Raw genomic sequence first — 12,948 nt, forward strand, 5'->3', positions numbered from 1 at the left:
CCCAAAAGAGGAAATCATTAATGAAGTCTGACTGGTTTCAAAGTTGGAAGGTCCCTACGCTATAATCAAGTCTCCAGTCACAGCACTAGCCAATATAAGATGATGAAAATAATGTAATTTTGAAGAGTGCAATAACAATTCTGAGAGTCTAATGAACTCACCTAAATATACACTGGGCACCTGGTGAACCTCTGGGTATGCTTTGACTAGTTTGCTTAGCTATATTTGAACAGGTGAACATGTGCTGCCCACGCATATGCCATATGTTAAAAGAACTCTGTTAGGAAATGGGGAAGGGGAGGGAAGAGCAGGAAAGGAAGGCATAACCTGTACAGAAAAGATGAGGGTTCGGGAGCGTGAAAAACCAGCGCTTCTCTGGAATTGGAAATTTTGCTTTCATTTAGAAGAGGCTCAGGGCAGTGTAAGGAAAATGGAAAAGAGTAAAGCTTTTTTCTTTCTTGTCATAGGCTTTCAATTCAAATTTAGCAAAAGCTGAAAAATTGCTGTCCACCAACCAGTTCTGATAAATAGTAGGAATGCTTTTCCTAAATTTCAAGTGTCAGCAATGAGCAAGAAAGCAGAATGCAGAGGCTGTCCTGTCCACGGGTTTAAAAAAATCAAAATGTCCCTTTTATGCATTTTGATTCAAGGAGAAGTTCTCTGGAGAGTTGGGGTCAGCAGGGTCCATAGGGCCCAGATAAGAACCAACACTCATGGATTGGAACTCTCCTCAACTGGAGCTGGTCTTCCCAGGTGAGGATGGCATATCTCTGCTTCAATCTCCTCTTTGAGTCAAATCCCCCTTTGAATGAAATAAGATCTCTTAGTTCTTGTGCATTAGGTTTGCAGATTTTTTTGTCTCATATTGGGGTTCCGATGCCAGTAAGAGGAGTCTTTCACTGGCAGCTTTTTTCCAATCAGTCCACCTCCCGGACTAATTAGGGACATGTCATGGATGTCAGCAGCTCAGAGACAGGAGGGAACAGAAAAAGAAGCACCACCAAAACCAGCAAAAATCTGCCCCTTTGGTAAAATCCAAAACCTTCTCCAGCTCAGCCACTTCTTTTCAGCTGACAATTTCTCAAAACAGAAGGTTTTCGCCAGGTGCCCCACCATGGATAGAGCAGGCCAATGTGACGTTTAGTTTAGAGTCTGCAGGCCAAAGGGGCAGATTTTGATTGATCCAACCAGGGAGGAAAGAGGAAAAGCAAAGGTGCAACACAGGAAAAGGGAGATTCAAGTTGAGCGCAAACATACTTGAGGTCAGCAGAGTGTGCAGCCATGAGGTTTCTGAGGCTCTTGTCAGCAAGAGGACAACCAGAAAGGCTGAAAGAGAAGAGATGGAATATCTGGGTAAGCAAAAAAAAGGGGGGATGGGGGAGGGAAGGGAGAGGGAGGGAAAAGAGGCACCAAACCATCCACGTGGAAAAACAGGCTTAGGGTCAGAACCTGAAATAACAAGGCCACAAACCTGCGATGGGAGGCATAGTTTCCAGTGATGTGTCCGCTGCCATCACAGCCAGGGGTCGGACAGCTGCGCAAAGGAAACATAAAGGGTCAAGACCAGTGAGAAATGGACATTACCCCCAGGCTCCTCTGTGGGTGCGATGCAGAAAAATCCCATTGAATCAGTGAACAGCAAGTTTAGGATCCTCAGAGCAGGCCACCCATCTGAAGCCACATTTCGGAGGCCACTTCCTTGGGGCGTTGTATTTATTTTGCACTCGTTTAGTCTCCTGTTCTCTTGCAACTTCTAAAAGGCCATTACTTTATTTACTTGAAGAAGTATCATGCCCCCATGTGGAATTAGCATAGGAAGCTTGCAGAGAGCAACAAGGCAGTGGATTTGGCGTCCATGAATGAGGTTGGTTGAGTGCTTTTGAGTTTGTGTGCAGGCAGGTGGAATGAGAAACAGTTTCTTCCTGTACCACCTATAGGCTAAGCACTGCTCCTTTTCTTGGTCCAGCAAGAACAAAAGCTGACCTACAATGGACCTGATCCTTCATGGACAAGTTGGAAAAGAATGAGAAAGGAAAGCAATTGGAGAGATGGTTATTAAAAGCACATCTCCTCCAAGAGGCCTTCCCTAAGCCTTCATTTCTTCTTGCTTACTCCATTTAACATCACCCTTCCACTGGGATTCACACCCTTTATTCCCCCAACTCTTGGCCTATAGCACTTATTCAAATATCCTTAATTTATTTATATTAATGTCTGTCTCCCCCTGTAGACTGTAAGCTCCTTATGTGTCTTCCAGCTCTGTTATATTGTACTCTTCCAAGAGTTCTCTGCATACGGTAAGTGCTCAATAAATATGATTAATTGATTGGTGGGTGGCACTTTGTTGCTGGATACTGTTGAGAAACAGGACGGTCTAGCGTAGAGAACAGGACTAAAATCAGGAGACTCAGCTTCACCACTTGCCTACTGAGTGTACCATGGGCAAGTCATTTAATTTTTCTGAGTTAATTTCCTCACCTGTAAATGGAACACTGTTCCCCATTTTACCTCTACCTTAGAATTGGAAACTCTTTTGGGACAGGGACTATATCAGATCTGATCATAGCATATCTACCTAGTGCTTACCACAGAGCTTGGCATGTAGGAAGCACTTAACAAATATCACAAAATCAGATCCTAACTCTGGTCCCCCTACTGAAAGCCACATCCTGGAATTTAAGTTTCAAACCCAGCCCTTGTGCCCCAGGCTGGTACACTCCTATGTCTCCTATGACATGGAGGTTAAATTCTTGAAGAACTCGGCATTAAGGAAAACTTGTGTTATAGAATGTCCTTGTCCAATGCCCCAGAATGTGCACCATCTTAATGACATCACATATTCTATCAAGACACGTGTGTTGCTGGAAGAATGTTCCCTAGTTGGCCAACAGCATTCTATCTAAAAACCATAGTGAAAATACAAGTAATGGAAGAACTGACTGTACTCGTTCAACCCTGAGTGAAGGAAAAAATGCATCATTTTTTCTCTTCCAGTTGGTTCACTCAGGGGGCTCAAGGCACCCAATCCCCTCAGGAGTCAGTCTACAAAGCAAAACTTTCTATGTATTCTGGTTCTTAAAAAAAATGTAATCCACCTTTCCCTTCTCCTGGAATCCTGATTTATCCTGGGCCCAAACTGCTGCTCTGCGCTCTGGACCTTGAAAAGTAACATGGCTTAATGGAAAGAACAAGGGCCTGGAAATCAGAAGGTGTGGGTTCTGATCCTGACTTCACCAACTTCCTGCTGTGTGACCTTGGACAAGTCACTTAAGTGTTTTGTGCTTCAGATTCTGGGACAAGTCATTTAACTTATCTGTGCCTCACTTACCTCGAATGTAAAATTGGGATTAAATACCTGTTCTCCATTTTACTTACTCAGACTGTGAGCCCCAAGTGGGACAGGGATCTCTGTCCATCCTGATTACCTTTTATCTACTCCAGCACTTAGAACCGTGCCTGACACAAAGTGCTTAACAAGTATGATTTTTTTAAATCTGCAGTGGCGGGTCTGCAATGGTTCAAATGAGTTCTCCGACCTTGTTCTAGAAACCACACAGTCTTACTTGTATTACTTACTCGTATTGAGAAATCCCATTCCATTCCTTTTCTTCATGGTATTTGCTAAGATCTCACTATGTGTCAAGCACTGTTCTAAATACTGGGGGAGATACAAGTTAATCAAGCCAGATACAGTCCCTGTCCCACATGGGACTCACAGTCTAAGTAGGAAGGAGAACAGGTACTGAATTCCCATTTTGCAGCTGAGAAAACTTAGGCACAGAGTTAAGTGACTGGCCCAACATCACACAGTAGACAAATGGTGGAGCCGGAATTTGAACGCAAGTCCTCTGACTCCCAGGACTGAGTTTTATCCACTAGGCCATGCCGCACCCTAAAATAGGTCCGGCATTTAGATAGAAAAAGCACCAGCTCTCTAGTTTTCTCTCCCTAGCTGCTCGACCAAGAAATACTAGAAATTATGACCTCTAATTATGTCAATGGTAAAGATATTTTCCTCTACCACAGCAAAGGCTTCTGGAATAATATGAACAGAATAAGTAAGGAAAGTAGTTTCAGAAGGGATTCTTGGAGGGTGGTACTTTGGCTTTGGAAATTGTCAGAGTGCCAGATCTCTCACTCCGTATCAGGGGTTGAATACTATCATCGCAGGCAGGAGCAAAACCACATCTTTGGTTCTCTTGTAATGATGGGATTTTTGTTTCCCAAGCTTGAGTAATTTCTTCCTTTGGCACCCATCAGCGAGGGTAGGGGACTTACGTCAGTAGCTCCTTCTTGATATCCTTTGAGAGAAACTTTAGTTTGAAGTTGGTTAAGGTAACTTCTCCCGGATACTTCCGCTCTTCAAAGTTCTCCTCTGAAGCTTCCTGGTCGTCTGCTTCAGAGGAAGCAAAAGAATGTGCTGCTGGCTCTGACTGAAAAAAAAAATAGCAGGGAGAGTTTTACTGAAACAGCTGGGGTCTGACACTGCCACCTGTCCAGGGTCCAGCTCTGGAAGCAGAAACCCTAAATAAGCCAAAAATTCAGATCCACGGAAATGGTTTAGACTGATCAGGGCAGACTTTCTGGTGGATTTCAATTTCTTTAATGGATAGAGGTAGTGAGGAATTAGATAAAAACAAGAGGGCATATTTTCAAGATCAAAAAAAGTATCTGACCTGAGAACCTGTTTCCTCACCCCACTTTGGACCTTGATGTTTATTAGATGCTCTCTGGACAAATAATGTTCTCCTTCTCCTGCTATCCCTGGGGTTGGCACTCCCAACCTCCCCTGCCAAAATCTTTCAAAACCCAGCTTGCCTCACCTTCCAAGTTTTCCTAAAACCCGCCTCCTCCAGTAAGCCTTTTCTGATTAATTCCCATCCCCTTCAGTTCTAACGAACAGCCACCTTTAACAATACAAATTTATTCTTACCCATCCTGAGCCTGTGTATGTATACGTTTTCAATTGTACTTTCACGTATTTATTCAGACTGCGAAATGGGGGAACCTTTTTAGACCTGTCTCTTCCATTAGAGTGTAAACTCCATGTGGGCAGGGAATATGTCTTCTGTGCATCAACTGGGCCTCATAAAATAGCACTGCTACGTCTATTACTGGAATTTTGAGAAATACCCAGTGGTAAGGTAATTACTTTTAAGAAGAGATTTTCTCTTCCCATCAAGACTCCTATTCCTGGACAAAGACCCTCACTGCCCTGCAACAGAAACAGAAAATCTGTCCCTTTTGGTCAGCAGTGGGATGCTCTGGATCTTTTGATATTGTTATCAGAGGTCCATCTGTGTCTCACGGGGCCTTCCAAGCATGTAGATGAATTTTCTGGATTGGACTGGGAGTTCTCCTTTATTGTCTTCCTTATTGTTATTAGCAGCCTGATCGGAAGATATGCAGTCTATAGAGGTGGAGGGTTGGATTGTGGCAGCCTCTGTCAATCAAAAGCTCTGAGGATCCCCTCAACTTGGGTCACCGCCCGGTAAATTGGGAATATGACACCCACCCCCCACCCACCTGATATTTTAAAGAGCAAAAAGTGTTTGCAAATCACATGGTCAGAAGATGATGTGCCAGTTACCAAAGCATGATTATTAGTGTTTCAAAAGCTCTTGATATTTTTCACACTATTGTCTGCCTTCTGGCCACACTTAGAAAATGTTCCACCTTGGAGGCGGGTCAATTAGAGTCAATCACAACCTGACTCACCTCACTTGGCATTAAAGGAGAGGGAAATCTAATCTTTCTGTGTTAGGTGGAGATTTTCCTGAAAAGCACAGACTGAAATGAGGAAGCTTGCAGTTAGGAATCTGCATGGCTTAGTGGAGAAAGCATGGGTTTGGGAATCAGAGGTCATGGGTTCTAAACCCGGCTCTGCCACTTCTCAGCTGGGTGACTTTGGGCAAGTCATTTAACTTCTCTGGACCTCAGTTACCTCATCTGGAAAGTGGGGATTAAGACTGTGAGCCCCACGTGGGACAACCTGATTACCTCGTATCTACCCCACCGCTTAGAACAGTGCTTGGCACATAGTAAGCACTTAGCAAATAACATCATTATTATTATTTCAAGGATGGCTCCTTCTATCTGCAAGTAGGTGGAAGGATTGGAAAGAAAACTGGCCAGATAAATTCTAGAAAAGGATTCCACTGACTTTCCCCTACTGTTGTTATTGCACTCACATTAAGAGAGTTCTCACTTGTTCTCTTTCAATATTTGTCTGAATACTTCTGAAAAGGAAGAGGTAAAAACAGCTTTCTAACTATTTTTGCATTTGAATAGTATCACTACTGACTTCATTTCCTGTATTATCTTCTGTATGACTGAGACTGTAAAACAGTTCTGCAGACTGGTAAATTTCTTGTACTTTGCAAGTCAGGGTTAGAGCCATGAAGCCAGAGCAAACCTGGAGTGTAGCCAAAGGTAGCACAGATTGCTGGCCACAAATTATTACAGCCTAATCCAATCTTTTCTTTCTTAAGATCCAGCCTTGGTGTATCTTTTACTGTTATTTCTGCCATAATTTTAGTAGCTGTGCTTTGAAGATCCCAAGGCTGTGAGGAAAACTGCACTATAGTAAGCATAGGCCCAATGGGAATCAATGGGTTAGAAAAGATACTTGGAAGATCATGCCATGGAAGTCATTTTGGGAATCAAATTCCTGAATTATTGTTATGATCACCACAGCTGAATGTATTACACCCTCTTTCTCTTACCTTTATTTTACTATATTAAGTGCTGTAAAGTTAAGTAGCACAAAGAAACGTAAATATGATGGAGTAGGGGAAGGCTGAGGTAGAAACTGGGAAGGCACCATTAACATCATATGCATGCTCACTACCCATTTCTTCCTACACTGAACCTACCTTTGCCAATTTGTGGATCATTTTATATCCAGAACAGACTTGTGATGTAGAAAGAACATCCCCTAAAACTTTCCACTATGTTTTCATCTAAATTGGACAATGACTACATATGCTACAGCAAAAGTTAATAAACTGGAAATTAGCCATCGAAACAAAGGAAGATTATCCTAACTTTTCTGACCAGGGACCACAATGTGATTGAGTCCATGCTCAGTAGAGATGTTCCATAGAGTTAGAATTACTTATGGAGCAAAGTCAAAGCCTGGGGCCCCTTTATGAAGGGGAACCTTAGAGACTACCCAGAGACCAACGGGCCATAACCTAAATCCAGGCTGGATGTTCACCCTGTTTTTATTATTATCAAGTGCCGTCAAGTCGTTTCTGATTCATAGCGACTCTATGGATCTATTTTCTCCAGAACGTCCTGTCTTCTGCCATAATCCGTAATCTTTCTAATGATTCTTCCTTTATCATTATTATGGTCTCTATCCACCTAGCTACCGCTCAGCCTCTTCTACATTTTTCCCTGGACTTTTCCTAGCATTAGTGTCTTCTGCTGGTAATTAATCTTCCTGATTATGTGTCCAAAATGTTATAATCTAAGTGGAGTCATCTGGCCTTCCCAAGGCCACTTTGGCTTAATTTGCTCCAAAATCCATTTGTTTGCTTTTCGGACAGTCTACGGTATTCACAGAGGCTTTCTCCAGCACTGCATTTCAAAAGAACAGATGCTCTTTCTATCCTGTTTCTTCACCGTCCAGCTTTCGGATCCATACATTGTCACTGGAAACACCACAGAACTGACAATTTGTATTGTTGTGGCAATCGTTACCTCAGTACATTTCATGACTTTTTCCAGGCTCTTCATAGCAAGCCTGAGAGAGACATATTTTCTGGCACTGAAACAGACCTCAAATCTTCCCAGAGCATCCTGGGAAATATATCTACCTGCCAACATTCTTTTCAGAAAGTCAGAAAAAACCAAATCTGAATCTGAGCAATATCAGATTCTTTGATCTCTTGGGAAGGCAGAAACAATTTCTATCTCAGCTCCTCCTTCCCCATCCCCAGGTTCCAGTGAAACATGACTTTCGCCAGACATCTCACAGCTACCCACCTCTTCTGGCTCCTCCTCTCGCTGACGGTTTGGTTTGGTATAGTCAATAGGGCCGTCCCATTCATCCTGACGTGAGGTCTGGCTGGACTGCGGTGAGGTCATGGTGCTGCTAGTGGCACTGGTGCTGTTTTGGCGTTGGGACACATCGGGGGACTTTACACTGGGACTGCTGCTGCAGCTGCTGCTGCTGGGAAAGGTATTTTCCCGTTTGCGGTGCTTGTTCATGCTCAAGTCCAGAGTCCCATTCTCATCCACCTCAATGTCCATGGACTAAAATTTCAGAGATGAAATGTTTCATTAGCATTCCACTCCATTTCCCAAAGGGGTCTTGCAAGGAATACGTAAGAAGCTACCTAATGTAGATGAAGCCACCACAGAATAGTGTCCTCTGGGGACAAGCGCCGTTGACAATATCACCAAAGATCTAAAGATGGAGAAACTTTCTAGAGTCATGGGTGGACTTCTGAGCACTCCAATTAGAATGTTCAACTGCACCAAATGCATCATTTTCAGTCAGGTGCTGTATCCCATGGAGGGCTGGTTTGCATGGGCCCAGCCTAGCCAAACAGCTTCCAAAAGACAATGGAAGTCGACAGAGAATAAATCCTCATAATGGGAAAATCTTTAGTGAAATACATTGTTAAGGATGACCCTCTCCGTGAAGGATGAAAAGCTCACTTTGGGGACCCGAACCAAGTCATTCAGCACACTTTGGTGGTCATTTAGTAAATGACCCTTTAGTGACACCAAATGGCACATTTCTAGGCCCAGTTATCACAACCGTCTCCTATCCCATGAATACAAAACCTGGGTTACAGTTTTCCACGGACGGTATTGGAAACCTGAGGCTTCTCTGTGCTGGAAGTCAATTTCTAGAATTCGTCGGCGTCGACAGGTATGTCCGGTCATATCTTCTTGGACAACCTGAGCTAAGAATGGCAGTTCATTCCATTGTCTAGATACAAGCAACTCTTAAGTAGCCATAGAGGCCACAGGGTAGAAGGATCACTCAGTCAAATGACATCTGCAGATAATGCAAAAGTTTCATTTTACTCTGTTCTCTAACCCTATGCAGAGCTGCAATGCATGTGCTGAACTGCCTGACTTCCGCTCTTTCTCTTTTTATTCTCTTCTCCTTCCTTCGGGTGAAGTTGCTTTGATGGGCAGGGAAATGCCTAGGAGATAGATGACAGGAGGGAGGAAGACCAAAGCAATCAACCTCTGAAGAATTGCAGGTGGACCGTTTTAAAATCAGTATATCATATTTGCATGTTTGCAAGTCTTAGTTTCTTAATTCAAGAGTTCAGAGCAGAGTGCATGAGCCCAGAAAGAACAACTCACGAGGAAGAAACTCTTGGTTCACAAATGCATGTTCCTCAACTTTTTCTGTCTTTTAAGCCCCGGACTTACCTTACTTGGTAGATCCTGCTGCTTAGTACTGAGATTTTCAGGCATTTCCCAGCAGCGGGTGGAGAGATTTAAGATGGCGGTGGCAGCCATGTGAGCAGCCTCGGCATCATGTGAGTAGTCGAAGCCTGCAGAAGAAGATGAAGTGCTCTTCACATAACTACTGGAGGGGCTGTGCCTGGGGGAAGAGGCCTTTGGAAAAGGTTTGGCTGCAAAAAGGGAACAACACCGGACTGATATACAACTTAATAATCAGAAACAGTGGCATATAAATCAGAAGCACCTGACTCTGGGTTGGGATAGTTGGCTTATTTAGTGAGAAGGTCAAACATACTGGACTAGAAGTTGTTCTGGTGGAGGAAGTTTAAGGGCTGACTTAGCTCTCTTGAAAGCAAAGTTTCTCTAAGCATTCTGCTAAGCAAACTGTTCTCATTGATTGTCTGCATTGCCCCGATCCCAGAACGTTCATGAGTCGGGCACCTTTAAATCCTTCATGGAGAATGATGAAGACTACGGTATGTTGGACGCTACAGAAAAACCCCTGTGAGGTTATCTTCAAGAGGCCACCTACTAAGAAGTATTTGAATAGGGGACCCCTCCTAGCCATCTGTAGGAAAATTTGGAACAAAGAGACAGAACCTGGAAATTAGATTGTATCATACGGATACATTTAAAGCAAGAGTTTCTCAAGAGGGTTTTATTCTATGTGATTTTTTTTGTTGTTATATCAAGTGATAGTCAGTGGCACAATGCATTTGCATCATTATTGCTTTAAAAGTGTGCTGTATGAAAAATGTAAAAATTAAATTGTTATATTTTTGTGGTAATGACACTGTAGGCATGAAATTGCTTTCAGATGGAAGAGATGGACTATTTCTTTGTAATTATAATATATGTTGAACTTAAGAAGTAAGTCTGGGGGTCTAAAAACTCCCCCCATCTAAAATTCCACCTCGATTAGGGTCGTCGTTATTTCAGTGGAAATTAAGCGTGTGTTTGCCTAGAAGCTAACAACCCAGAGAACACGCTTCCTTGAAAATAAGTTCTCTCAATGAATGGGAGGGATTTCCTTCCAGCCAGTCACCATCATATTTACCAGGTATTTGTAATTAACATGTTGGAGCCCCCCATCTACCCAACCCGCTTATTCCTATACATTACTGTCCAGCCTAATCCATGTTTGTGAGGATCAGAGGGTCCATGAGCAAAACCTGACAATATGCAGGGGAGTGCAATGCCAATTTCAATTTCACACTGTACCCTCAATGATGCTTTTCCATTTCATAAGTATTTCCAGTGCTAATGGACTTGCAATCAGCAAATTAGTAAAATAAGTGACGAGAAAAGATAGAAGGGATTATCCTACTGGGTTCGCGGGAATTATTTTTGTCAGTACAATTACCCTGAAAATTCTTTGCTAATATTGCAAATAACACAATCTATTCAGCAAGAGAATCGCTTGTGCAGGGAAACAAATTACTTTTCCATCAGCGCTAACCCAGGATGACAGTGGCAGTTGTGTTCTCTGGCCTCCATCCAATTTCATTGTCTGATCTTTTACAGATTTAGTGCTGTAATAAAAGGGAGCTTCCATTGTAGTGCACCAACCGGGATGCTTTCAAGCATGAGCACTTTTTTAGAGAGCAGCTGCGTCAGGATTAAACAGGACTCTGAAAGTGGGATTAGCCAGGAAGAGAAAACTCTCTTGGGGCCACCGTCTTCAGCAAACCATTTTCCTAAATCTTTATATATGTATAATTTTGATGATGCTTTGAAAAATGGATGCAGCATGAGCTTCCCCCCTGCAAATGAACTGGAAGGTTGAAACTACATTGGAAACTCACCTCCCCCCACTCCCCACCCCCCACTCCAGCCCACCATGCTGGTCCACAGTTGGGTTCAACGAGAATTTCTGAAATTTAATCTGCCAGCACACCATAATCCTTCTACCTGTGTGTCCATAATCCGAAGGTGTACGGGGTGATTTCATTTTAACCCTGCATCTGACCCCAGTGCTCTTGTCAGTTCAACCCGATGGCTGGGCCGATCTGGAGATTAGCAATTTGAACTACGGGCCCTTTGGGACCTAATGGGTTCTTCAGTAGACATCAGTCTAGCAAGGAAACGGAACAGATTCATTTATCCCAGAGATAGAAAGAATTCTTGTGGCTGGAGCCAAATTGGCAATGTGGAGATAGTGGCTTTAGCTCCTCCCCATCTCACTCACCCAGCCCCAACCAAGCCAACACTCTCAAGAGACCCATCATCCCACGACAACTTGAAGAGAAATGAGAAGGAATTATTGAGAATGATCCCACTGTCTCCCCAACTTACATTTAAAGGCTTTAGGTGAGGTTTCGCTAGTCTGAATCTTTGGGGCAAGCATGCGTTTGCCAAAAACCTGAGCATCAAAACTTGCATAATCGAAGGTGACCTTGGAGTACTTCTCCAGTTCCTTGGCCAGGTTGGCCCTGGGTGTGGCTGGGACCATGTTGGGCCTGTAGCTCCCATACTGAGGAATCTCCAGCTGCTTCACGAAGCACATAGGCCTGTAGGATGGACAATAACACCGAGATCAATGGCTTGGTCCATGAAGTTCCCTCTGGGCGGCGATAAGCCTCTTGAAAGCAAGGGGCAGAATCTTTGACTAACAAAATTTTGCAAGCCCATCATGCTAGGAAAAGTGATTTGCACTCTGCTTTAATGACCAAACCTGCTTTTATTGGTGGGAAAAATAGATAGGTGCCCAGGACCCACCGTAGGAAGAGCAGCAGTGACCTAGTGGAAAGACAGCAGGCCTGGGAATTAGGGGACCGAGGTTCTAATCCCAGCTCTGCCAGTTGCTGGCAGTGTGACCTCAGGCAAGTCCTTTAACTCCTCTGGGCCTCATTTTCCTATTCTGTAAAATGGGATTGCAAAACCTATTCTCCCTCCTATTTAGACTGAGTTCCGTGGGACAGGTACTGTGTCTGATCTTGAATCCAATCAATGGAATTTATTGAGTGCTCACAGTGTGTAGAGCACAGTACTGAGCACTTGGGGAAGTAAAACACAACAGAGTTAGCAGATGGGATACCTGTCCACAAGGAGTTTACAGTCTACTCCAGCACTTAGTACAGTGCTTGGTACATAATACGCACTTAGCAAATGTTATTATTATTATTGTCATTATTATTTTATTATCCCAACTAGGCAGTAGGAAGCCTCCCAGTTTGGACTCACAAACTCTCCTTCCCTGAAGGCCAGTTGAAAAAAAGTACTCAAAGTTCTGGGAGGGGAGAGGGCAACTCCAGAGCTAGAAGCATGCACATATGCTCTGGGTGAGGGTGAACTTTGGACTGGGGGATCCTTGTTCAGACTGATCAAGACCCACCTAGGCCCCAAATAATTTCTAATGATGAGGGAGGTTTTACAGGTGTCAGATACTTCTAAAGCAGCGAAGACCCAATTTCTGATGGAAGTTTCCTTAATCCTGATTTTAGAGGTCTTTCACTTCCTCAAATATTTGAAGAGTTATGGGGTCCAGAGCCCAAACTAGCATTCTGATGG

At 43.5% G+C, this 12,948-nt stretch overlaps 1 protein-coding gene across 2 annotated transcripts in view; it reads right to left on the minus strand.

Annotated features, from left to right (window-relative positions):
• Positions 1–12,948, minus strand: part of MYT1 (myelin transcription factor 1) — a 125,896-nt gene that overhangs the window by 27,910 nt on the left and 85,038 nt on the right. Inside the window, exons 11-16 of one of the 2 annotated variants that reach the window (XM_039912926.1) lie at positions 11,734–11,948; positions 9,403–9,527; positions 7,993–8,262; positions 4,279–4,433; positions 1,472–1,534; positions 1,258–1,326 (exon numbers count right to left, since the gene is read on the minus strand). In XM_039912926.1, the coding sequence (XP_039768860.1) occupies positions 1,258–1,326; positions 1,472–1,534; positions 4,279–4,433; positions 7,993–8,262; positions 9,403–9,527; positions 11,734–11,948 (897 nt within the window). Of the gene's footprint in view, positions 1–1,257; positions 1,327–1,471; positions 1,535–4,278; positions 4,434–7,992; positions 8,263–9,402; positions 9,609–11,733; positions 11,949–12,948 lie in introns of both variants that reach the window. The other variant, XM_029071098.2, reaches the window with a different exon arrangement.

The sequence above is a fragment of the Ornithorhynchus anatinus genome, chromosome 8, assembly GCF_004115215.2.
Source record: "Ornithorhynchus anatinus isolate Pmale09 chromosome 8, mOrnAna1.pri.v4, whole genome shotgun sequence".
Lineage (NCBI taxonomy): Eukaryota > Metazoa > Chordata > Mammalia > Monotremata > Ornithorhynchidae > Ornithorhynchus > Ornithorhynchus anatinus.